Source organism: Haliaeetus leucocephalus, unplaced genomic scaffold (genome assembly GCF_000737465.1).
Source record: "Haliaeetus leucocephalus isolate CR32 unplaced genomic scaffold, Haliaeetus_leucocephalus-4.0 Scaffold228, whole genome shotgun sequence".
Lineage (NCBI taxonomy): Eukaryota > Metazoa > Chordata > Aves > Accipitriformes > Accipitridae > Haliaeetus > Haliaeetus leucocephalus.
This window is the reverse complement of record NW_010972664.1, coordinates 22,034,908-22,061,983: the sequence shown is the minus strand read 5'-3', so window position 1 is coordinate 22,061,983 and position 27,076 is coordinate 22,034,908. Positions and strand designations below refer to the sequence as shown.

At 41.6% G+C, this 27,076-nt stretch overlaps 2 protein-coding genes across 9 annotated transcripts in view; both read left to right on the top strand.

Annotated features, from left to right (window-relative positions):
- SPICE1 (spindle and centriole associated protein 1) overlaps positions 1-16,664 on the top strand; it is a 28,692-nt gene extending 12,028 nt beyond the window's left edge. For 6 of the 8 annotated variants that reach the window (XM_010567486.1, XM_010567487.1, XM_010567480.1 and 3 more), the window contains 11 exons: positions 198-340; positions 569-709; positions 1,512-1,777; positions 5,766-5,897; positions 6,570-6,717; positions 9,036-9,260; positions 11,319-11,713; positions 13,054-13,225; positions 14,433-14,535; positions 14,850-14,937; positions 15,798-16,662. In XM_010567486.1, the coding sequence (XP_010565788.1) occupies positions 198-340; positions 569-709; positions 1,512-1,777; positions 5,766-5,897; positions 6,570-6,717; positions 9,036-9,260; positions 11,319-11,713; positions 13,054-13,225; positions 14,433-14,535; positions 14,850-14,937; positions 15,798-15,851 (1,867 nt within the window). In that variant the 3' untranslated portion in view covers positions 15,852-16,662. The other 2 variants (XM_010567483.1, XM_010567481.1) reach the window with 2 other exon arrangements.
- Positions 16,665-21,773: 5,109 nt separating this feature from the next.
- TRIM45 (tripartite motif containing 45) overlaps positions 21,774-27,076 on the top strand; it is a 13,595-nt gene continuing 8,292 nt past the window's right edge. The window contains exons 1-2 of the mRNA XM_010567686.1: positions 21,774-21,790; positions 26,275-27,048. Coding sequence (XP_010565988.1) covers positions 21,774-21,790; positions 26,275-27,048 — 791 coding nt within the window. The remainder of the gene's footprint in view (positions 21,791-26,274; positions 27,049-27,076) is intronic.

Here is a 27,076-nt window from a genome sequence, read left to right as displayed (position 1 = left end):
CCCCCCCGCCTCCTTTCCTGATCTCAGAATTCTAGGGAAACCCCTTGTTGTAACATTCAGACTGGGATTGAATGTGAGCAAGGAACTCACCTGAGCAGTTACAGATATTTTAAAAAGCTCTTTTTAGACTGTACAGATAATCTAGAATCATGCTATTATCCTATTACAATTCACTGTTATGCTTGTTTTGAATGTAGGCTACTTCGGTTATTGAGAGAAGAAAATTCCTTGGTGAATTCTCAGTTGTGGGCTGAAAAGGATATGAGAAAAACTACTTTATCACAGGAATCAAATATGCCTTTGACTCCAACAACTGTTTCTCCATCATTGGATCAGTCAGGTTGGATTTGCCTAATCACAGCCTCTCAAGGGCTGTTCACAGGATCCTGTCTGGAATTCCTTTTCTGGGTGGGGGTGAGAGGTAGAGACATACTAATGTGGCTCAGATGAATTTCCAGACTAAAAAGCCAGCTCTTCTAATAAAATTACTTTAGAACAAATTACTATTTAGAACATACCTGAAATATTTAATGTGTGGGTTTTTTGTTTTGTTTTGTGTTTAAATCAGCCCTCAATGCTACAAATGTAGTCAAGAGAATCCATTCAAGACTTCAGAATGAAGACGAAGAAGAGGCTGTAGACTCCACTTACACTGTGAGACAAGTGCTGAACCCAAACTCGAGGAAACAAAAGCAAATTGCAGCAAAAAGTTTAGTACTTTTAGAAATAACATATGTCCCTTTGACCAGGGTCCTTAATATCATAAGAAAATGTAGGTTAAAAGGGATCTTTGGACGTCATCGCGGGGCTAACTGCAAAGTTTGATTGAGGGGGCCTTGTCCAGCCGAGTCTTGAGCATCTCTATGGATGGACATTCCACAGCCCCGTGTGTAGTGTATTGCCCTGTATTCTGCATGTTTGTTGGCGAAGCAAAGTCCATAGGGGTCTAGGAACCACAAATATGGCCCTTTGATGCTACACATTACCTGGCTAGCTGTGGAGTTCTCTGCTGTGCAGGGCTTTTTTATGTCTGATATAGCTTTCTAGTCTATGCTGCACAATTACAATGCATTTCAGTCCCCATATTCTACACGCATTTGCATGTGGGGACTGACATCAGATACAAACTCTAACATGAAAGGATTGTTGTAAAAGAGTTGCTCACTAAATATGAGACCTGAAAGCAGCTGATATTTTTCACTGGCTGTTCAATGGCAAACTGTTTCTATGCTTTTAACTGAGAAGGAGAAAAGCAGGAACAGGTATCTAAGATAAAAGCACCAAACAATCATACTTGAGAGGTACTAATGTTGTGGTAGAAAATGTGGTTTTTGATGATCTGAAAATAACTGGAATGACTGGGGACATTCTTTGATGGTCCTTTTCAGCTCAGGACAAGAGAGGGCCTCTCCTTTGATTTATGTCAATAAAAAATGTAATTTCATTGGTACTGCAAAGCTTTCTATACACCTTGAAATTCCAATGATGCTTTCTTCCCTCCCCCCTTCCAGTGAAAAGAAAACAAACTGCACAGAACTCTGCAAGACAGAGCAGAGATGATTCTCCAGCTAATTCAATCCCCACTGACCTTCGGAGGGACAACAAATCCAGCCTAGATATTCTCAACCACATGATACGTGAAGTGGAGCATGAATTGGAGGAGTATGAGCGATGTACAGGTCGTGAGGTTCAAAAAACTGAGAGAAGTCAAGGCCTCACCGGGTTTACCTTGTCACTGGTGAATGCTCTATGTCGTTTGATGCGCTACCTCAAAGAGGTGAGAAGATTTTGAATTGCTTCTGCAGAGTGAATGAAAAAGGGTATAAAGTTACTTTACAGATGTAAACTTTGTTTTTTCCTGGCTCCCAATCAGTTTACTTTGAAGTCTGATTATCATGCTTATTATTTGTATTGCATGCAATTAGGAGTTAAAACTTTTAGTTTGTTAGAAACAGGTACCCCTAGTGAAACGGGAGGTGTTGACTGCAGTGAAAGTCTCTCAGTGACTATTAGCAGAAAATACCATTTGAAATAATTTAAAATGTATTATTTAAATATGTTCAGAGATGTAGCAGCCTTGTTTACAAATTCTTTTTCTTCCTTTGCCTCCCAAAGGCAATGCTGTTGTCACTAAAGCAGTGGACCCAAATCCCCTAATTTTCTTTGAGGGATTCCTTAGCTTTCTTTTTCTATCCATAGCAGCAACTTCACCTTAAGCAAGAATGACCTGAAGTGCTCACTATAGCAGTGCACAGCTGGAGAACAATGGAATTCCGTAGAGAAGGCTACCTGTAGAACTTCTTTAAAAAAAAAAAAAAAAGTAAAAAAAGAAGTGTGTTTTATTTTATCTCTAACCCAGAGCTATTCAAGATGCAGCAGTGGCTCACAGTTTCATTGGGCCTATGTGAAATTTTGAACCAGATTATGGCTGTTCCTGCACTCTTAACAGATGCAGCAGAATACGTTATCTAAATCCCAATGCTTCATTTCACAGCAAAGGCAATAGATCCGTAATGAATGTGGAACTGTCCCATTTGGGTTCCTTTTCAGAGTGTATAATAACTGGGGGGAGAAAAATGACCTTATTTTAAAATTTGAATTTTTTTCTTTTAATTCTGTCTGGATATATAGCAACTTATTCCTTGTATTACCCTGCATGTAATCTATATGGAAGAATTTACTTTAAGTCCTGTCTCGGAAACAAATGTTAAATAATCAGTTCAAGAGTGAAAAGCCATTACCATTAGAAGATGGACTTTGGCTGAGGGGATCTTATGTTTTAAAAGAAGTTAAGGATGCTTGTTTTCTGTTAAAGTTGTAATATCAAAGCAGGTATTAAATTTGTTTCTTTTGCAGTTATGGGGAAGGATCTTCTGGACTTCCAATAGAATGTTTTCAATTTGTTAGGAAAAAATCAATTTAATAGCATCAAATTAAGATTATAAATATAATTGCAGTTATAACCCTATTTAGAGTGTCTTTAATTTGTGTCCTACAGAAATTAGTTATTCTTGACTCTCAAGCTTCCTCAAAAACTACTCCAGATTTTCTTTCTTTTTTTTTCTTTCTTAGTTGCTACTTTCTCTTTATGAATGTAACATTCAATGTATCTTAAGAGCTTTAATCCTATTCAGACAGAAGGCCAAGGAGTCTGAGTGTTTAAGGAGAGTACTTATCTTGAAAGATGTATGCTGACTCTTACTTGTATTCCCAATTTTTACTGAGCACCTTTGTGATGTTGTTTCTACTTTAATAGATGTGTTATCATTCCTTCCTTCCTTCCATGAGTTGATTGTTTCTTGCAAAATTGTCTGCAACTTCTTTAGGTTTACTACGTAAATTCATGAGTAGACATATGCAGAACTTGCTCAAGCTACAAAGTGTGGTTAATTGTATTCAGAGTTGCTTGAGATAGACAGACAGTGTGCATCCATAACCTTCAGTGACTTTTCTGCTTTTCATGGAGCTTTATTTACAATTAGGATTTGAGCATTTGCCATGAAGAAACACAGCTTGTCTGAGTATTTCCTAAAACCTGGTCCCTGTGATGCTAGGAATAAATCAAGTGCTCGTGTGCACCATCTGTTTTGCTTAGCCAGGAGAGTTAGCAAATTTCCAATGCCTAAATTATAGCTGGCAATGCATTTCAAGAAGGTGACTTTGCAGCAGATATTTAAAAAGCCTCTGATTTCAGGTAAACAACCAGTCTTCAAGAGGTTTTGAAGCTTCTAGAAAGATTTCCTTCCTCTTCTGGGAAGAAAAAAATATTTTCCAGCTTTGCTGCAGAAAAGCTGAATGCAGAAGAATTACAATAAAGGATGTTGCTTAATTTATTCTCAAAGTTATATATAAAAAGTAGGAAGAGAAACTTGAATTACTGAATCTTTCATGACAGTTGCAATAATAAGTAATTAAAAAAAATCTACTCCTACAAGAAGCAGCTACTGAATATAAAAGAGGCTAGAGAGAAGGGGGAAAAAGAAACTTCTGAAATGTTTGCCAAGCTATACGAAATTCTTAAAGGGAAGTGGATCAACCTGACTTGGTTCCTAAATGAATTTCAGTATCATCTGCCAGATGTTAGAATTTTTTTTTCCCCCCATTCTACTAAGAATGCTATTTCTTTGCCAGACTCATAGGGTGAAAAAGTTAGAATATATGCATACTACATTACTCTGTGTTGCTATGTTCTCTGTCTCTGCTTCTGCATATTCTGATGCAGTGTTAAAACAAAGCTTGTGATATTAGAGGTACACCTGACAATGGGCTGGAATGAAGATACTTCTTCCAGGGTATACCAGAGCCAAATCCTACGGGATGGTAGGAATGGATGTATACAGCTGTTAACCCTGATGCTCTCCCCATGCATAAATGTGAGACACACAGCTGCTTGGAAGCTTTTCCTCCGAGACTAGGTTAACACTGTGTAAGATGAGTAGATACAATAGCTCATCCAGATGATCTAAGGCATCAGTAGGCTTCACCACTGATACCAGGGTTAAAGTTGTTATTTTGCCCTGTTTTCTTTTCTAAAAAGATAGAACTGTCTATGTTTTCTCCATTTTCTGTGCCAGCCTGCTTCACTTGGATCAATACAGAAAAGCTGTTCTGTCTAGGTGAAAGAGAACCAGAAAATGGATGGTTTGTCTCTGATATGCTTAAAGGAGGTTTATCTGTCTGTCTTTGTGTCTAGTGACAGTATCTGTGGTTTATTCTCAAAATCATTTATTTATTTATTCATTCATTTTATGTGGCTGCAGAGCTGTTTTGTCTTTACACTTCTTCCTTGGTGGTTTTTTACTTCTGGTCCCAATGCCAGCAGAAAATAATCTACGGTATGTTATGGGCAGCCCATGCTCTAATTTTGGCTGGCAGCAGAAAAGAGTACCCCAATTGCTTTTCAGGATCTCTTGTGTTTTGGAGATGGGATGTATTTCTCTTATTCAGGGATTCCCTTGAGTAAATGCAGGCAATCATCTGGGGAAGGGCTCCATCTGCTAATTCTGATGTGTTTATGGGACTTGGTAGCCTCTGCTCTTTCATCTGTGATGGTCCAAAAAGTGGCAGTCATGTATTCCATTTACCCATTAGAGGTGGAAGGGACTCTTTTGTGTCTTGTACAGCATGCCTGGCTACTGCAGTGGTCTATCCTGAGATAACAGATTGATAGTATCTTTTAAGGGCAAGAGGTTCTACAGTAAGGCCTTTTGCCTCATGCTCAAGTGGATTACTTAACAAATAAACCTTTTTGTCTTCTTTAAAAAAATAAAATAAATGAAACCCTCTAGAACTTTTTCTCTCTCTGGGGGAAAACATTAGAAAGCAACTACTTTCTCCTTCATTTAGTCAAATTTGTCTTCATTAATGAATTAAGGCAACTAAAGAATAGACACAAGTAGCACAGGATACTGACAAGCACCAGCACACCTGGAGTTATTCAGTTACTGCATGAAGATACAGTGACTTACAAAACAGTATCCGTGCAGAGAGACAATGCTTGCAGTTACAGCCTGTAAAAGTTGTAAAGGCAGAAGAACAAGGATGTATAGGATTCCCTACAGTGTTCTGGAGTAATAAAGAAGGAACAGTAAGCTTTCTGACAGTTCTCAAGCCCTGAAAATTGGATTTTGTCATGAAAGTAATGAAGTCAATTTAGCAAAAGGGGGAAGAGGTGCTACAGTATGATGTGATATGGACCCGTTCCTGTTTCCAAATATGAATCTGTATTGGTTATAGCAGGTTTTTAACTTTTTCTCCCTCTTTAGAGTGAAATGCAGCTGCGTGAGAAAGAGGTGATGAGACAGCAGCATGAGAAGATGTTGAATGAACACAGAGAACTGATTGATGCTCTGACTGCAGAAATACTTCTAGTGAGGGAAGAAAACACTACTATCCAGGTACCGAGCCCCCATCCCCCTCAGAATGACTTGTTAGAATGCTGAGTTGTGTTGCAAATGTGTGCTGAGATGCATTGTTGTATGTTCGGGAGATTTTAATAATAAACAGGAAGAAAATGACAAAATTGAATGAGGAGTCTGACAGTGACAATAGCAGGCACGGCGGGGGGGAAGGAATGTTTGGAAAGTCAACATTTTATCTTCCTGTTTCATGTTTAACTTTAAAGCCTGAGAAAATGCTAGTTCCATTAAACTGAGCTTTGCTTTATCAATGTAAAGGTTTAAGCATCTGCCTCCACACTTCTATACTGTTAACACTACTGGAGCAACAGAGTAGACTAGATATAATACATTTTCCTTTTTTTCAGTTTGCAGTGGAGGTAGATTGTTCAATGGTTACATTTGGGAATGAAGGAATAAAGCTGCATTAGAGAGGAAATGGGGTGATGAGTTAGGAAAAGGGAAAACCAAAGAATTTCTTTGAGGCAGGAGAGAAAATAAATGAGAAACGTGGAGACATCAATATTTAATACCTCACTGGAATCCCACAGATTCATGTAGTGGTAATAAGAGACCAAACTTCTTCTCGGAGCTGCCTGTGGTATATAATCTAATTTCTGTTGCTAGAATACAAATTTCTGTATCTCTTTCTGTTTTTCCTTCATCCTTTAGAAGAAGCTTCAGCAATACATGATGGTAACAGATGAACAGCTGATCTCTCTCACACAAGCATTTAAAGGCCTCCCTTTGGTAGAACCTAGAAGAGAACAAAGTCCAAACAATTTTGGAATTGCAAGCAAAGGCCCAGTGAACGGGCAAGGTGTGTGCATGCATGTGTGAAGGATGAAATGGGAGTTGTGGGTAGTTTATCCCTGTAGTGGAAAATCTGGTGTTTAATAGAAGTCTACTTGAATAAATACCTCTTGCGTGAGCATGAATCTCACTTCTGGAAATTCATAGGCCGTGGGTTCTGCTGTGAGCACAAGCAGTTTGCTACAGATTATTTTTTAACATTATAAGTTGTATTCCATCCCCACTGGCATCCTTCTATGTGGATCAGGACTTCAAGATTAACCTTTTAGCCAAGTCCTGGGCTTGAGCTTTAAGTGATACATAATATGTTATATTAAAAAAAAAAAAAAAAAGGGGGGGGGGGGGAGTAGCCTTCACCCGTTAAGATGGCTTACAAAGTGAAGTTTATTCTGAGGGTCCTAAAAAAAAAAAAAAAACAAACCACCAACTGAATCAGGATCTCACCTTCCTGTTGCTGAGGCAGCCTGACAGTATGAGACTGGTTCTTCCATGAGACACTGGAGGTCGCTGCTGACCAGAAACAGCAGCTGGTGAGTCCTGGTAACTAACCAGGCAGAAGTCTGACACTTACGACTTCGTATCAGAGGTGAATGACCAGTTGAGTGATATATAACATAGCCGCAGACTAAGTTAAGCCAGTAGCATTGATGGCCAAACTAACCAATCATGATTCACATTGTACTTTTTACATTCTTTCACCATGGAGTTTTCCCGACCTGTCATCCCTGATTGGTTGCTTAAATGCATTGTTTTTGTTCTCAAGATCAGTAACTCCTTATGAATCCCAAGATTCCTTGGAGCTATTTGTATTCCTTAGTTAATGTTGGTTTTCTGGACCTTTTTTTTGGTCAAAAACTTTCTTCCTGACTGCTTCTGTGGGGTTCTCAGGAAGAAGCCACACACCAGATCCCTTTTTTGTGATTTACCCAGGCTTTGTAGAAGCAAACAAAAAAGCCTACCCCCAAATATAAAACCCAAACAATCAGAAAAGCACCCCTCAAAAAAAAAAAACAAACCACAACCAAAAACCAACAAAACCCCAACCAAACAAAAAAACCACCAAACCCTAAACCTTCTTATACAACAATTCTGCAAGACTAGAATTTCCAAATCTTTTTTCCTTATTGGTCTCTGCTCTCAGGAAAAGGCATCTTCCTGAGAGGAAAGTTTCCTAAAGTTACAAAACTATTTCTTGTTCTTCCTTCAGATGGAGATCTCTTGTACCCTTAAGGCACCTGACTGGATGTGAAACATCTGAGATAGCTAGTTTTAGCACAGAAACCATGTATAAGTTAACACAGGACTTCCCTGGAGAGGCAAGAGTGGCTGAGAGAGGAGTGGAGGGCATATCATAGTGACAAATAGCATGTGAGGAGGATACTTTAGAAATGCAGTTCTGTACAGTGAAACAGGGCAGGAAGATCTTTCTCATTTCTTGCCATGGTCATTGAATAGTGGGTGGCAGGTTTTAAGTTCAATCTCAGAACCTCAGTAGTGTGAACCACAAGCATTATCTTATGTGAATAGCCTCTTTGCCTTTGAAGGGTGCTTTTTGTCTCTTGCATTTTGGGATCAGGTATGTTCTGCTTAATTTTCCACTAACCTCTCTTTTGGGAACAAATGGTCTGAACAAAATTGTGAGGAGAAAATTCAAAGATAGCAATGATGGAGCAGTGGATGTAGGCTTATTAAAATTACTGTGGTCTCACAGCTAGCTACAACTTTGATTTCACGCTTTTCATTTTGTGCCTCCCTGGTATGCTCAAAAGAGATGGCAAGATAGACATACACTAGTTGAAGTTAAATACAGAAGAATAACTTTTTTTACTGAAGATGTCTAATTTGAATTAAGTCATAAAAAGATCATGAGAGAGCTCAAAGCTTTGAATTGTTTTCCACTCCACCATTGTTGCCATAAAATTTATAATATAGGTTCATTAGGACAAGTGCATAGGTCTGCTTTTCTCAAGAGAATATACCAAATGCAGCTCACTGAAATACCTGTTCCTCACAAGTCACTTGTCTGTAAGTCTCGTGCATGAGTTACAAACAGATCTCTTACTAATATTCTGAAATTGTGAGGCTATATACAATAGCTCTTCTTGTTCTTAAGGCCAGTGAAGATTTGTGTTATGCTCCATTGAAAGAGTTCTGTATCTAGGGATCAGAAGGAAGTTAACAGTGTGTGGGGAAGATACTCTAGTCTGTCTTTTCAGATACTTGAATGTAAGAGTTGTTACTGAGAATTTTCTCTGTTGCACTAAAACTAATTTTTTTTCTCCCCCTTTTTTCCTAATTCTGTCTCTGCTTTGTCTCTTTCTTTAGAAGAACCTGATTCGAGCTATTTTGAGCCTAGTGCTGATGCATGCAAAAGGGAAGGTATGATGAAATTCCCACAGGAAGAAATTCCTCCCAAGTTTCCCCTGAGGCCAGGTGCCTCAGGTGGTGGCGGAGCTGGTAGAAGCTTGCCAGCCCACATCTTCCAGCCAGCTGTGCTGTTGTCACCTCCCCGGCAGAAGAGCAGTCAGGAATTGTCTCCACTCCAGAACGGTGAGATCTCTCTGGCTGTAGTAGACTTGGGAGTCTGTTTAGTGTGTTACTATTTCAATCTCCCAGACTCTCATTACCTTTAGAAATGTATTTTCTATGAAAACTTTTAATGTGTATGCCTAGACACCTTGGCCCTATAGCTGGAATATCCTGCTTCTGCCCCCAGCTATGCATTTCTTTTCTTCCTATGCCTGTTGTTAGATTTCCTTTAGACTTTCTGTCCCCTTTCTGCAGTTCTCCATCTGCTGTCTGAGTCCTGTCAGTTGCAATCCAGATCAGCATTTCCATCTTGTACTGGTTTTGATTGTCACTTCTGTATGATTTGCTGTAGCAGTTTGTGTATGACCTACAGCACATCATCTCAGATCTCCATCTGCTGATGTTGTAATCCAGCCTCCATCACCGTTCATGATGGGACCACTGAAGATTGGAAATTCGTACCTCCACAGCCCATACTCCAGACAAACCAGGATGTCTGTAGGCTGCATACTCTTGCTTTGAGCCAATCTTCCCAGCAGAGATTTTTCTAAAAGCTTTGGGAGCAGGTTTTGGTATGGATTTCATTCAATACACAGGAAGCAGCTGAAGAAGTTTTTGTTTTTGTTGAAATTATGTGGTGCTGGATAACTAGATTAACTCAGTCTTGTGTCAATATCCATAGGCTTCAGGAGTTTTATAGGTTGGTAGCTCAGCTGTGGTTGTTGGAAGGAAGAAAGTTCATCGGGGTGATCAGGGAAATGAAGTGAGCAGAAGGGAGGATCCTTTGTGACTCTCAAAATTAGCTGTTTCCTCCTGCAGCTGTCATTGTAACCACATGCATCTTACTGTATGCCCCTGTAACCCTCTGTTGTTGAGAGGTGGGTAATTACATCTATGGCTAGCCTGATGGTTGCTGACAGGAAGCAGGGCACAGTGGTGGGGTTTTGTGCTTCCCCTCCTCCTTTTTCCCCCCTTTCAGCTGTGTTGCTTTGTAATTCTTTTCTGAGTCAGAAAACCTGAAAGTCTTTTTGATTTTTAAGGAGTTGGCAGGGCAGTTGGAAGTTTATATCTAGTTCAACCTTTTGGTGGGCTGCTGTGGTGTGAGGAGGCACATAATAAATCAGGAGGAAAAGAGCAACATCTGGTTTCAGTCCCACTGAGAACTGTCAGATGTCTGGCATTTGAAACGAGAATATAAAACTGCATGTTCCTAGACTTCACTACAGTTTAGCTATGTAAGAAATGTATTGTTACTCTTTTAAAACCATTAAAGATGCTAAATGGCTCAACAAATGTTAAACTTCTTGAATGTTTCTTTAGGAAAAGTGATTCCTAAACCAGATTTGTGTGTAAATTTTTAAATGTCATGCTCTGCTCAAGAGGCAAAAGCTAAAGCTTGGGATGGAATGGGCTATTTGGTATATAAAGCATAGAAAAACTGGTTTTGATCACAAAATCCAACTAGGACTTAACATGTAGCAGCTGACGGTGCCGTAACATATTTGTTCATGTGTATGTGGTGTGTTATCTGTTTGCTAATGATGACCACAAAAAGTACCCAACTACTTTTGTTGGCCAGAGTGCTTACCCTTTCTTTGAGGCTGAGTAAATAGCTAGTTTATTATTATGCCAAAAGTCTTGTATTATTTTGTTTTATTATTCTAAAAGTTTTGTTATCAGCCCAGTATAAATATCAGAGCTGAAATGCAAACTTACAGTTTATTAGGTAAGGTGACTGGATTTTGGAAAATGGAAGACTAACTAAAAAGTAGTGTTTGATCTATCAGCTAAGAAATTCAAAGCAATTTATATTCTTCTCTCTGACTTCTCTTTCAGTCTCTAAATAAATCATTTAAATGTAAGACTATTTGCAATAGGAAATATTAAACCTGGTGAGTTCTTGCAGCAGGGTCTTGCATAGAGTGATTTTGATCAGTAACATAACATCATTCAGGCTAGGTGTTACAATTCAAGTTCCTGCTTGATTATTACTAGTCTGATGCAATAAAGTCACTGTTAATTTCCTTGATAAGGATCACATGTCCCTTTCCTTACTGTTCCTTTATTTCTTGTTTGTAGTGTTTACAGTCATTTCTCAGTCTCCTGAAAACACTGAAAGAGAACCATGCAAGGAAAGGAGCTCACCTTCTTCCCTGCAAACACAGAGCACAACTGAGGAAAACTGTCTCATCTCTCGAAGGCAACCAGTTCCTCCTGCAGACAAAGACTTGGAGAGTTCCCATGGGAAAATCAGTCTGTCCTGCCCAGGTGACGCTAGAAAAAACAGCACAGCTAAAGAGTTATTTCAAAACGGTGATCTACTGGGACAGATAGCTGAGCTTACACGGCAGAACTCCCTAATTAAAGCTCAACTGAGCAAATTCAGAGGCTTCTCTGAAGACACAAGTGACTGCCTACATCAGCCAGACCCAATACAAAATGCAAATCCTAATCCAGACTCTTCACAAGGACAGGTGAGAATTTAAGAGAAAAGGAAGGCTGGATTCCCCTTTCTGCTCATCTGCTTTCCCATAGCTTACTGATGTTTTGAGACTGTTTCTTTCCTGGTGTCAGTTGTTTTAAGGAAAAGAGTAGCAACCCTAATATTCTTTTCATTCATTTGCTTGGAGACTTGTGATTTTTATCATTCCCCAAGGAGCTCAACAGTAGCTTATGAGAGTATGAGCTCCCCAAGGAGCTCAACAGTTCTCATATTGCACCTATGTTGTATATGAGTGCTGAAAAGTGTGGAGCACGTTTATAAGTTTAAGATAAGGTTATGCTGCAAAAAGATGTGTGATTGCAACATGATCAGGTATACCTCTTGTAGCTTGGGTAATATTAACAGTGAAAGCACTGCACCAATCCACAGGTTCTTATCAAGCTTGTAAAATGTACATTTAAATCCAGCCATACATCTCTTCTGCTACTGTGACCCAAAAGCCCATAAAGTTAAAGTTAGTGCAGGTACACCTCTTGCAATACTTGATTATAGTGTATGTACTAGTTGGATCTGTCTTGTCAGTCCTGCTGTGTGGTGAAAATCCCAAAATCTTTGGGAGAGAGCTTGAAGGCTTTGGTTCACATAGAAAACCTTTAATCTGCAACTAAGCAGCTATTCAGTGGCACCCCAGTGAGTGGAGTTAATACAGAAATGCCTAATCCCTGCCCTTGCTACTGTCTTTACTTCTGTTCCGTCACAGTGGCTGAATTACTGTTCAATTAAGGATCCCAAAGGTTTTAAATTTCCTCACGTAACTGTAGGCTGAGAGTGTTGTCACTTTGCCCATTGTATTATGTTGTGTAACATTTAGTTGTACAAGATGATGGAAACTTTTTAAAGTGTTGGTTTTGTGGAAGCAATTAATGGAGGGGGAGGGGAAGAGGTCAAAGTGGGTGAAAACCTGGTTTAAAGATGAGTTCCAGGATACTTCTGCTAGAAATCTGCTTTTGCTTCCCCACACCCTCCTGAATATGTGTGTCTATGATTAAATATTTTCTTAATTATGATTAATTGTTGGATGGTTGGGGGTTTTCTTATTTTTTTTTCCTTTCTCCTTAACTGGTAGAGACAATAGCTATTTTATTTCTACTTGTAGGAAGACCAGTTTAAAATATTGTTGTGTTTAGTCAATTAAGGACCTAGATACAGAACAGCGAAAGGGACAAAATGAGATTTTTCACAGGAGGTGCTATATGATTATGTTTACTTTCAGTTTGAAAATTAAATTCATAGAAGTACTTGAAATATATTGCATGCTCTCCTTGAAGGTGCAAATTGTAAGTTTTTAATTTTAAGTGATTATCCAAGTAGACTCATCTCATGGTATCAAAGAGCTTGGAGGAAAGAATAGCAGAGCTGAATCGTCAGAGTACAGAAGCACGTGATAAACTGTTGCAGCTAATAGACCAACAGAAATTAGCTGCTGCTGATGTGGTCCCTCCAATGATATCTCCTGTTCTGTCCCCATCCCTAAATTATACTGGTAAGTACCCAGCTTCAGGAGAAACAAAAACTAGTAAGACAATGTTTTTCCCCTTTTGGGAGTTCTCTGTCCTTAGCTGATTGGATCAACAGTTGTGGTCAGCAGTACACTTGCTGTTAATGACTGTGTGGTACAAACACTCCTTGCTTCAGAGAGCTAAAAATACATCAGCTAAACTTCTCCTAAGGTTAGTTTCTTAGTAATTAGTCTGCTGCAAATATCATGCTTCATGGTAAATCTATTCTTTGCTATGTCCTTGTCTGCAGAACAGTTCTGCTACACAGTCACTGATTGGCAGAAGTAGGCTTTTTAATCAGTCCTCTCTGCTGGAGAATCTTTTATAAACAAGCTAAGTATTTACATCAGGTTTCTAAAAATCACGGCAGAGTGGTTATCCAATTCTCAACCACATTTTAGTTTTTGGTCTTCTGGGTGCTCTTTCCATCAGACTGCCTTGCTGAGTTACTGCCAGTGCTAATAGAAAGAAATAACTGGAGCTTCCAGTCATCTGAAGACGTAAATTAGCAAAGGGAATGTTCTTGCTGATTCAAGATTCATAGATTAGCTGCTATGTGTAACTATGAACAAAAATACTTTCCAACAGGTGAGGGCTACTTTATCTCTTCATGGAGTCATTGTAATTACAGGCAGAACTGCATGTGAGAATGTACACATGCTCTGTCTAGGACACCTGCCCTTTCCCCTTTCCTGAACCACAGAGGATCTATAAAGGGAAGGACTTGAGGGGCAGAGGAAGGAGGGGGAGGAGAGACCACATATGTGTGTGTGCATATGCATGTAGGTCTATATGCAATGACTCATGCAGTGGGATTGTAACACTTCTAACACTTCTACAGCTGTCGTAACATAAATTCAGCATGATAAGTAAAATCTTAAAGGAACAAAGTAGAGAAATCGGAAGTCTCTAAGCCTCTGATTGCCAAAACCCAGAAGGTTTATCTATGGAAGAATCATTCTATATATGTGCACATTGTCCATAGTTGCTTTGATTATCTGCTTTCAATATCTGTCATTTTCAGAGAGTGGGTATGGGGTTGATGTTTAGCTTGACATTTTATGTCTGATCTGTATATTCTCTGCAATTGTGAAGAGTTATGTGATCCCCCTCCAAAAATGGGAAAATGAAATGAATGTTGTGCAATGTTGCTGTGTTCTCATTGGAATCAAGCTATTATTTATTGCCTAGAAAATGCAAGGAGGACAATCAACGTGTCTATTCCCATGGCAGTTGCTATGGACAGCTCCAAAGAAGATAGTGTCTCCCCTGCCAGTATGACCAGTATAAGAAGGTAAAAGTTAACCCTTTACTATTTCATTTTTGTACTGCCTTGATTACCCGTGCAGCAGAACTTGAACACAATGGAAAAATTGCCATGTTTTTCTTTAGCTTCACAGACTTTCCCTGACTTCATCACACTCAACTCTGTGGAAGTTGGACAAAGGTCCAATAGCTTTTTCAGAACTTGCGTTGTTTATATTTAAAATACAGATGACATGCGTTGTTGAACACTATTGATGAGGGGTCCTAATGCAGGATCTGAGACATGATTCTAGTAGTGACTTCCATTTTTCACTTTTTCAATCTCATTTTGAATGTCTACAGGTCTGTAGGAGACTCTGGCAAACCTTGTTCACCCCTAAGTGCCTCATCAGAAAGCGTGAAATTAATTCCTGTCAGCCAAAGGCCAAAGGTAAGACTGAAAAATCTTCAGCCAGAAAGTTCGATCGTGGTGTCATATAAGGAAAAAGCAAGACAGATAAAGAAGGGGAGAGAGCTCTGTCCTACCTTAAATCTACCAAGGCTAATAGTAATCGATTCATGGCAGTTTGGATTCTGGATGATTGGTCAGGGGAGACCTGAGTGCTAGTGACATTGGTTGTTTGCTGCCACAGAGCTGTTGTTTAGAAGTGAATAATCCTGTTAAGTATATCTTCTGCTGTGGCATCTTCGTGCATTAGAACTTGGAAGCTCTGGCAGTCTTTCACTGGTGCCTCCAGAGAATTTCAAGTAATCATTATGATGTACTGGTAGAGCCATGTGTAAGAGGCAAGCAAGCTCTTACCTTGCTGTCGCACAAGTCAGTTGCTGAAGGATAAATAAATCCAAATGCAAAGAAAATCCCCAGTCTAGATTTTTGATTCCTGATGTGCAAAGAAAACAGACTACAGCTTTCATGGGGAACTCCAGGGAGTAGTACAGTCTGGTAAGCCTGTCATAGATCTGTTTATATGCTTGAAGGCAAACATGAGGATATACCAATACCATCTTTCCTGATGTCTGAAATAACCTTAATTAGGAGTGATAAAGAGAAAAAACAAAGTTAGGGTCCAAGACTCCCTATCAGGACAGCAAAGTATACGTCCCTAGAGGGGAAATTTGGAGTACTTAAGGTAGATGGGGCTTAAAGTAGGTGTCTAAAGTAGGTGGTGTGACTCCCTCCACAGTGCCGATGGCAGACAATTGCTACATAGCAATCCTATGCAAGCCAGCACTAACTAGCAAGTCTGTGGGAAATTTATGATGTATGAATTTCAGTTTCTTCTTTTGCAGGTGGAAAAGCAAAAAGAAGAAGGCTGGTTTGCATTGTCAATGCACATCATGTAAAGGAAGCTGCACTCAAGTCCTGTATTTTTTTAAATTTTTTTTATGAACCACAATTAGATCACAGTAGTCCCCCTCACCAGATGTACGGTTTAACTCAAAAGTGCTTTCATGTCAGTGCCATTAGTATAAAGAGGTCCATATGCTTATTGTACTTGTGCCATACCGAGCACTATAGGAAGTCCTGGGAATGAGTTTCTGAACTGGACACGCTGCTATGACATTATACACTTTCATCAAATAAATCTTTCACAAGACTGTAAACTCGGGCTGCTGTAGCAATACAAATGAGCATCTGGTATCTGATTTAGATACGTTGAAGACAGGAGGTGTTAGAAATCGCATGTGAAATTTTCTGGAGTCTGTATTCATACAAGATATGGGAATGAAAAAAAATCAAGAAAAACTGAGATGAGGGAATGTACCTATGTTCAAAAGCAACCTGGAGATTAGGAAGCCAGTCTATTCCTCCTGGATAAGAACTTGCATCAGAAATAATTTTTTCCTTCTGTGGTTTACAGTTGCTCCCAAAAGTTGTGTTTTCTGTGCAGTTAACATATTACAGTTACATCTGGACTTCAGGATTGCTTTTTAAAAATCTCATTTAGTATTTTTATAATAAATATAAAGTGGCTATTTGAAGTTGAAATCTGAATCTCTATTTGCTATGTACTAAAGTATACTCTCTTAGATACAATAGAAAACTGTGATATGAGTACAGTTGTATTAAGCTGTTTTGTTATGTGTGTATATAATACTCTAATGACCATGTTTTTATATTGTTTTTATTTGAGTTTTAAAGTAGCCATAATTTTATTATTAACAATTAATAATAAAACCTAGGACTGTGAGGAAATGCTTATATATCTGTTTCTTACATTGCAGTAAACCTGGGCAAAAATCATTATAATGGAGATAAAAAATGAAAAAATTCTGCAAGTCTGGGGAAGAAAATATCTGCAAGTCTCAAAACCAGATTTTGCGTAAAGTTGGTTTAATGTTTTTCCTTTTTTAACTGTTAAATTTGCCCCTAAATATATTGATGGGGTGGGGCATTAAAAGGGGCCAGCTCATATCTTTTCAATTAGTTCAGTTTTAGGAGAATGAAGAAAAGATACTTCTCTTTTTTTTCTTTTCCTTTTTTTCCTTTTTTTTTTTTTTTTTTAGGGCGGGGGGGTGTTTTTTAAAAAGATTTAGAAAATCTAAAAAATAAGGGATTCAAAAGAGGACCCGTTCAAATAGTCATTGACATTTCTGCAATTTATTTTTCCAGTGTTAACTCTGGGAAGCAAGGAAGGCTCATAGTCCTGTCTTTTGTGAAGCGATAGTTAAAATTGCTTGAAAGAAGTCCCCCAACTCATGCAGAGGCAGGAATGCCAAGATTGGGATGGACAACATAACCATAGTGCCCACACATTAATATTGTTGCTTCTGACTTCCTCCAAGCTAATGATTGTTACAAATGCTCTGTAACATCTGAGGTTTCCTTTTGGAATATGGGATTGGAATTAATCTTTTGAGTCATCGTCTGGTTTCCTTAACTTGGAAGCTGCTCTATCAAACAACTATTTCTTTGTAAGTGGAGTCATCGAGCTGTATTCCAGTCTAAAAACATTCAGTGAGGTGAGAAATACTGCTGGTTTTCCTTTGCATTATTAGTGAAATCCACGTCTCCTTGAGATCAGTAGAATGACCACAGGTCTGGCTTCAGAGTCAGGACCAGTGACTCCGTAAAACTGTTGCCCAATAAAACAGCATCTGTGGTGCAGAGCACCCAGCTTGTGGCCTTCTGAAGTGGTAGGACCATGCAGAGCTCCACCCTGGCTCCCAAAAGCCTCATAGCCGCGTTAGCAGAGCAGTGTATTCAAACAAATAACTCTTTTCTCCCTAGCTCAGGTGCCACCTTGCATTGATGTCTCTAGTCTGGTGCCAGAGCTCACTTTCAACGTGGGCGAAGTGCCCTGTGCTCATCTCGGAAGGCAGGAGCACATTACTGGGTGCCTTTAGTCGCTCTCCCCCCAACTCCTCCGCAGCTTTTGACTGGGGGTAAGCAGCCTTCTGTGGCTCAGGCCTGGGGTCACACAGTGTTTCGTGGCTACAAATGAGCTGCAGCTGAATGTAGTGGAAGTGCGTTTGCTGGAACTCTGTAGGCTGGTACAGAGCTGAAGGCAGTTGCTGAGAAACTTTTCTGTTCTAGACCAAGCAACAAACTGCAGCTATCACTAGCAGTAACACATCTGACTTTTCATATCAGATGAAGGACAAAGTTTTAGGGCTTCATTTGATCTTTATTTTTCAATTGTGTTAAATCACAGAAAGGCTGGTATCATCTAGTCCCAGTCCTTTACCAGTGCAGTATGTTTTATTGCCAATGACTTCCTGATTTTGCAAGTTAAGCATTTTACTGGTTTGCTTCCTTTTTTTCCAGGCCTTTCACGTTCTTCCTTTTTGTCTTAAATGTCAGCAGAAGGACATTTGGCCACAGACCAGGGTAAGCACAATAGTAAAGAATGTGTAAAGAGAAGAGCTGCAGCGTTTGTTTTCTCTTGTCCTCTTTTATCAGGTGTACCATGTAGGAATTGGTTTCCCTTTGAAAATGTTTCCCTTGGAAGGCATGGGAAAGTTTCCTATACATATTTTGATTACAAAATTCTGAACTGAAAACTTCATTGCAAAGAATAATTTTATTTTTTGGAAATGGGAAAACTCTAGGGGTTTTTCTTGGGTTTTCAATTGTTTCCTCTTTCATAGTCATTAATTCTTCTGCAGTTACATGAAGGAGACTGCAGTGTGTTGCCTTGTTCAGGTTTTATTTTGGTTTTGGAATATTAAAGAGTTGATAAATAGCTGAGGGTAAGGAGCAGAGAGGTGAAGTCCAGAAACAGATCTTGCTTTCTGTTTTTAAGCTTACACTCACTTGTCCCAGTTTCTAGAGGCAAACTGAAAGTTCTATAGGTCTGACACACTTCGATTTTTGTTTCACATTAGGCTTTAGGAGGGCATACAAAGTCCATAAGGTCTTTTTAAACAGAAAAATCTCAATTGAGAGTATTTGCCCCTGAAACCTTTAGCTATTCAGAATTCCCAAGTCCATTAAGAAGGTAATCTGGCACTGCGGATTCATGTTATCATAGGTGGGTGTTAAGATGACCACCCCTAATGATAGCGATGTAGCCCTACAGGTCTGAGGTGACGGGGACTGGTGCTGAGATGCCTTAGACTTTTTAACTGTGGAAAGAAGGAGGTCTCTTTTACAGTCTGAAGAACCTCTGTGTTGTCATCACAGAGGAGAAGGCTGCTATGACAAATTAAGGTCTAATTTAAGGATGCTTTTAGAGCCACGCTTATACCAAAGGGAGAGGAAGGTGCAGAGTTTTATAGGTCCTGAATATTGGAATATTTTACTACTGAGAGATGCTTGATCAGCTTAGTGCATTAATAAAAATTTGCTGCTTTATTCATCTTAACTTTTTTTCAGTACTTTTTCTGAGGCCGAAATTTTTTGTATAGTGCAATGAATTTAAATGCCCAAGGCTAATTAAACCCCATGGTATCTGAGTGCCTTGCTTTTGCCAAAGTTCGGGATGTTTTTATCTGCAACTTTTTTCTTTAAGAAAGCAAGATGTAAGGAGTCTTATGTAATAAGGGAAACTTCAGGCACGCAGTTTTAGAGATGCTCCTCTTGAGAGCTGAAATACAGTGTCTGGTTATTCAGGTCAGCTGTGACATAACATATGTTGCTATGCACTGCCTATAGTATAAGATACAACTATTCCTTTGTAATACTTACGTGTGATCATACTGAGAGCTAACATGCTTCTTTTTCATGAATGTGGTGTTCCCAGCATCTGGAGGGACATAAGACTATTCTGTCTTATTAAAACAGCTGTTTTATCAAGCCATTTGTTGTCAGGCCTTTCTTGCTGAGATCCAGAAACAGCCCTGCACTGTCTCTCTCGCCCCACACACTCACACACACATTTACTTCCTACCTGTGATTTGCTGGGGCTGTGCTCCACTTCCACCACAGCCAGCAGCATTGCTTCTGCTGAGCAGAGCTCAGGGAAGTGCCTCGAAGCTGGAAAATCTCTGCTGTTCTGTGCATGGCACCTAGCTCGCTTCCCTAAGGTACCCATTCCACAGTGCCTTTCTGGGTCTGCAAAATGCTAAATGTGGAATGAGATCAATTTCTCATAAAATTCTCTAAAAATGATATTTCTACTCTTTAGGTGAGCATACCCTATCCTGACAGCTGCCTTGTATGTGGTCCCATCCCATGGCAGGATTCACAAGCCTCCTATTCTTTCGTCTTCCCTTCTGTGGCCTTTGAGTGCAGGGGTACTAATGGGAGGGAGGGCTTTGCATAATGAGGAAGAGGAACCCAGAAGTCTCTGAAGAGAATCTCTTTTCCTGTGCTAATAATGGACAGATAGAAGTATTAATATATATATATTCCTTATATTTCAGTTCTTGGACATCTAAGTAAGCGCATTGCCTCGGGAGTGTTTCTTCTGAGCACAGAAAACGGGTGATTCTCTCCCTTTGCTTCAAACCCACCAGTTCTCCAGGTGAGGAGTAAGATGGCATGGGGCAGACAGGAAAAGGCAGCATGCAGAACAAGTGCCTGGCTCCAGATTACAGCGAAGGTGCTTCTAACTCATAGTAGCCTCCATTTGCTGCAGAGAACTGGACCTCCAGTTCTGGGTAGGGTGGAGCTGAACTGAAGAGCTGCCAGGGCCAGGGTTTCTCCCCTGCCTCAGGCTGCGGAGTACAGTTACTTCACCATTAATAACAATTAGTCACAATCTCTGGTCTAGCCCCACCTTCCTGAGAACTGCTGGGTGCAACTGAGACAGCACCAAAGAGGAAAAGGGTGAGTGCCTCTTTTCAGCCCGGTGAGCTTGCCAGGCATAGATTCAGCAGAAGCTTCAAAAAAACAAAAAGACCCTTGTCTCTGTGAGTGTCTGTCTGTGCCTCCTCTGTACTCTTCTGCACAGCACCGGGGTGAGCTTCTGCGGTAGGAATAGGGAGTGAGGTGCTTAGGAGGAGCCATCTTGGAGTAGAGAGGTGATCCAAGGCAGCCTAAATTCTTGCTGGGACACCTGAGTAAAAACCTTAATACTCATCTTCCTCCGCCCTGGTTTGTTTTTTTTTTTTTTCTTTTTTCTCTCTCCCAATTCAGCAGAAGGTCTCAATAGCAACAGAGTGAAGAAAATAGAATTTGGGTTGCCCCTGCCCTATGCAGTTCTGCTTTCTGGCCAACAAACTAAACAGGAGCGGGTGCAGTGTGTTAGGCACAGGAAAAGAGCTGGGTGTATGAGGGAAGAGGAGCCTGGGGCAAGTCAAGCAAATAAGGAAGCAGGAGAGCTGTGCTGAATGAAGATGGGTGCTCCTCAGCTCAAGCTTTCCTGCCTGGGAACAAATGTGATAAGCAGGCTGGCCTGCTATGCACAACTGTGGCTGGCCTGTACCTGTCTGAAACAAATGCTGACTCATTAAATTGACATCCGCTCCTGCAGGGAGCTAGTCCTCCTGCAAACCTGTTGCAGTTTCCTTCAGGCAGTCAGATTTTATGGGTTTTTATATATGTATATACACACACACACACATATATACACAGATATGCATAAAAATATTGCTTGTCAGGTCCCATACTGACCACAAACCTTGTCTAAGTGAATTCCCTGCTGTCACTGCCCTGCAGCGAGGCCAGATTTTTGTTTCTAGTGCTGCAGGAAAAGTCCTGTTCTGACACCCTTCCCTTGTGCACACATGGAGGCAGTGTTTAGCCTGTGGTGCCATGGGGCAAGGGAAACAGTGCTGCAGGTGGGGATGCCATGCTGGTGCTGGGATGCTGTCTCAGTGACCCCACCAGAAGGTGCGTTCTGATACTACGCACTCGCCCCACAGACACTCTCTGCCGAAATGTGGCGCAAGAGAAGGTAAAAAAAGTTACTGGCCTGGCAGATCACATAAAACTTGCTTCTTTTGAAAACCTGGCTTGAAAAAAAAATCTAGTTTCATCTTCCCTTCAAAAAATGTAGGCAGGCTTAAAGAGAGATTAAAAAGAATATATATATATAGCAGCAGAAAGCTGAAAGTGGCAGCAGGTGGCTGGAAAGCTGCAGCAAGGAGGGGAAAGCAAGAATGTCTGGTCAGAAGCCACAGCAAGGGCAAGTCTGCACAAAGCCAGCGTTGCTGGGTGGTTTAGCTGCAGCTGCTTTTGTCTTCAAAGCGCTGCTGCCGGCTGAAAGGGATGTTGCTTGACTGCCTCGAGCTCTGTGTTTCCTGTTGCAAATCTGGAGAACAAGAGAGATCCACCCATCTCTTTTGCTGCTTTCTTTCCATGTTTCACGTGTTACCAGATCTCTGTATCCTATCCGCTTCCAGTTTGCGATTTCAGGTTTGCGCCCCTTCCATTAGTTGGTGAATGACAGACACAGCTATAGTCTGCTAGGTGTGCTGGTTTGCTACCTGCTTCCTTCACCTCTCCCAGGTCACACTGAATGGCTTAAGTCCTTCTGCTGGAGCGTGGGTTTGATGTGTGACAGCAGCTTATGGAAATGTACTTCAGCATCTGGCATGAAAATGAAGAGACTTGGGCCTATGTTAAATGAGGTGTCTTGAGTTTCAGTTTAGTTTAGTACCTTAAAATCAACACCAGCCTGGAACGGAAAAAGCTACTAGCAAATTGAAAAGAGAGAGAGTGGATGAGTGTATTTGTGAAGGGAGATGTTTGGTAGTGAGGGTGTTTCTCCAAAGAGTGAGTACCCCCAGAAATGCCTTGTAGAAGGTCTGTGAGAGATCCCTGGGCAGAAGTCCTCCCCTCTCCATCCCGAGTGGTGTCCCCAAGCAGGGGATCAGTGTTGTCCTTCTGCAGCAGCTGTCACATTCCCCCATGCCATCAGCTTGCAGAAATTTTGTCATGTGAGCCTTGGCCTGGGGCAATTTATTCGTGTGCCCTCCGTGCCCAGCACAGCCAAAGCTCAACTGGCACCTCCTTTTCCAAAGGCGGACTTGCTCATTGCAGCTGACAGGAGTGACCTTTGCCACCTGATAGAGAAGAAAGAAAAAGCGACAGTTGTGTGGCCCCACAAGTTATATGGTACTGTCTAGTAGCTAGACTGCTGCAGGAGCCAAAGGAGATACAGACTCAAACCACAAGTTTGGGCTGAGATAGGGACACATGAACCCAACCGAAGGTGTTTTCTCTATAACTAGGCGCACGCAAAAACTGTGTCTGAGGCACTATACGTGCAAAACCTGGAGCCCCGGGAGAGTCTCTTTCACAGAGAGCACGTTAATGACATCTATGTGACACTTTATACCCAACCATGAGCCTGTTACCAGATCTAAGGTTGCAGCACACCTTGTGCTGAGGGGCGGGCTTGGATGAGCACCGGCGTACGGTGACTGCACCATGCAGCTAATGGAGGCAGGTGGGCTGGGCACAGAATCCTTCTCAGAAGGACCGTAGCATCGTGGGCAGCCCAGGCCCCTGGGAGGTGGGAAATGCCCAAGCTCTGGCTGGTGTCAAGTGGAGTCTGGGGCATCAGGCTGGATGCAGAAAGTGAGGGCTGGGGATGATACCAGCCTCTGTGCCTCAGTAAATAGACTGATAATAATAGACTCTTGGACCAGAAGCCGAAAGAACAGTACGGAAATGCTCCTCCTGCCAGTCAAATGCCATGTAATTTTAAATGCATGTTTAGCTGAATGAGGAAAAGATTCTGCCTAGGTTGGGAGATGTTTGTAAATCCTTTGTTGGATTTTCCAGGTGAAGTTAATGTAAATGGAAAGAGCTGTTAGCTCCGTGGCTGGGGAATAGATAAGACAAAACAGTTTGCTGGAAACAAGTAATGAAGTGTCACGTACTCCCAGGAGACCAGCCTGGCGGCTCTGCCATGTTCAGAGAAGACTCTGAAACACAGTAGTTCCCAGGGCGGACAAATCCACCATAAAACTGGACTTGCTGGTCAACTGGAAAGCGGCCAACTGTCTGTTCCACTTCGCTTTTCTTTGTAAACTCCCCAAATAAGCCATTTTCCACCTTCCTCTGCCTGCCCTTAACCCAGGCCGTGGCACTTGGACAGATTCTCCGTTTTCTGTCAACAAGATTGCTAATAATTTATTTCTGAATAACTTTCAGAGCTTCTTTTTTATCATCAGAGATCTTGTACTTTTCTGCAAGCCCAGAGATTGCAGGCCTGCTCCTTGCTGTCCTGTTCACTGATGACTTGGGCTTTACCACCTTTTCAGTTTGTTTCTTATGGCAGGATATCCAGAAACAGCTCCCTAAAATTAACAGAGTAGGTAGGGACAGGGAAGCATGAGGTATCCCATGCCAAATGTAATGAATGGTTTATACTCATGCCACTCACAAAGAGTCTAGGAAGGAAATTATGCTTTCAAGATTTTTTGGTATGTGATATAAAATGTTTTACCAATATTCCTTCAGAAAAATATAAACAGCAAAGCAGCAGAAAGCTCTCCCTAGAAAGGGCTAATGAGCAAATACAATAGAAATATTAGTCAGGAGTCCTTGAAGGGAAGGGGGAAGGAAACCATCAAATCTTTCTGTGTGATAATCCAGTGCTTACTGGTAGGAAGTGAGAAGTGGATAAACAGGAAAAAGAGGAAGGAGCTGGCAGGGAAAGTGCGGTAGGGAAAGAACAGGTCACCCAGGGGAGGTACTCTGAGAGGCTTTAATAGACGTCTTTAACAATAGGAGCAGGAAAACTAGTTTGAAGAGAACTCCATTTCAAGTAAATCTTGGGTCAAATGAGGATAATTAGCCATCCATCAACTCTCGTGAAATGCGGCAAAAGGAAAGCATTATTGCTTAGTGTAATTTTAATGACACATTTTCATTGTTTCATTTTTGTAACTATGCTCCTTTATTGCCCATGAGTGTTTATAAGTTAACACGTTCTTTTTTTCATCCTTACCTTTTGCCCGGTTACAAAGCAAACTCTGAGTAATCTGAGACGGGAGAGGGCCTCCCAATCCCTGCAGTGCTTTGCAGCCCAACGTGTTTTTTGAAGATATTCACAGGGCGCCAGCATATGTGTCCATTGAGTTGCCTTCCACAGTTTAGGACTTGGTGGCATAGGGGCTTCCTCCACTGACTGGCAATAGCCAAGAAAGCAGTATTATGGGGAGAGCAATCAAAACTGAAACAAGAGTTTGTACTAATGCAGCTCCCATTTCACAGGCCACTGGGTTAGGTTTGGGCTTGTGGGGTTTTTTTTGTGCATTTCTGCTTCTCTTTTCTTTCTCTGAGTCTCACGGGGCTCTCGTGACCATTCTCTCCAGCCCATTTCACTTAGACTTCCTCAGTCATCTGGAGGTTGCTACTGCTTTGTGGCTGATGACTCATGGATACATTACTCAGCAGTGATCTGTCCTGTGCTCCAACCTGATCAGCCTCAGGGCAGATGATCAGATCAGATTGGCTGGGGTGGAACCTCAGATTTCCTCTCCAATTGCCAGCCATGTCTTATTTCACCGCCTCTGCAGCAATGGAAGACGCTGCCTTTCTCTAGGCAGCTTGCCTTTTCTATGCAAGGGCAACGTTATGATTTTTCTCCCATTTTCTTCCCACACCCACGCTTACAGCGTCATTTGATATTCCTTCCACCAGCATGATTAAAAGAACCAGTCTTTCCTCTCTGCCACAATATCTAATATTGTTATCAAGTCATCTTGTCTCACAATTACCACAACTTTTATCCTCTCTAACCTCTGCAGCAACCACTTCACTTGCTAATAGTTAATCCGAAGAAGGCTGCTCGAACATCTTTTTTTGATTGGCTTCAAGGTTGTAAACACTTGATTGTGATCTAAAACCTTGATCTCATGTTACAACATAAAAGACATAGAAATGTCGGAGTGTATCGCACAAAGAAGACAATGTCTTTGTCAGGCCATTACGCATCAGAGGGATGTTAACCTCCATTACAGTTTCAGTATTTGAAGATCAGTAGGTTTAGATAATTTGCACTCAGCAATCCTAAAAACACCTGACTGGAGATTTCCCTTGCTTGTTGATTTTTAATACAACTTAGGGAACTTGAAATCCCGAAGTCTCAAATGGTGTTCATGTCACATTGGTATTCAAAAGCAGGATAGGACAGGTAAGATGGCTGTGGTGCTAGGCAAACTAATGGAGAAGCTGGTACAAAGTTCAGTCATTAAGGGCTGAATGCAGCACATTATGTGAGTATCATTAGTGCTAGTCAACATGGTTTTATAGAAAGGAGCTTGCTTTAAAAAAAAAATATCTGATTTCATTCTTTGAGCAGCTTACAAATCAGACTGGTAAAAGCAATTGTGTAGATACCATCAAAGTCCAAGGAGCTTCATGTAGGACTTCAGTGACGTTCTGGTTTCAAAGCCTGCCTTCTACAATATTTGTAATTCCCAGGTGCAGTGAATCAATCCAGTCATCAGCCAGTCTCCCGCGGGGAAGCCTGGCAGTGTTGCGCTATTTCTATTCAAGTTTCACCCGTATTGCTTGGCTATACGGCAAGTTCACCAGCGATGAGAAGGAAAAACTACAAATGCCCAGCATTGCGGCAAAGGGCCTGCACGGACCGACTGCAAAGGCCGGTCAGGGGCCGCCTGCTCTCTCCTTCGAGGTGGTGAACCTCCAAATTTTGAGCTGGAAGAACTGGAAACACAAAACCTCCCCACGTCGGGATGGGGAGGCTGTTTCTCAGAGAACATGGGATGTGTCAGAGGCGGCAAACAGCGGGACAGGCCCTTCCGTAGGAGGACGAGGACTAAAGCCGCCTCTGGTGTCCCCTCAGCCCGCCTTTGCCCGTCCCGTCCCGGACGGAGAAGCCCCGAGGGGAGGCGGCGGTGGCGGGGTCCCCCCCCAAGACCGCAGCGGTTTCCCGGTGTCCCTCACAGAACCCGGCGGCGCCGGTTCGGGTACGCCATTCCCGCCTCAACCGCCGTCGCCCCTGGCAACGGGGCAGCTCGCGCCCAACGGCCGGGAGGGGAGGGGAAGGGCGGGAAGAGGCGGCGCGAGGGGGCGGCTGCGCGTCCCTGACGAGCCGGGGGCCCGCGGTGGCGGCCGAGCTACCGCTATGTCGTCCGGTCAGCGCTGCCCCGTGTGCGCCGAACCTTGGGTTTCTCCTCGGTTGTTGCCTTGCCTCCATTCGCTGTGCGTTCCCTGCTTGCGGCGGCTCGGGACGTTGGGGGAAACGGGCCGGGCCGCCGCC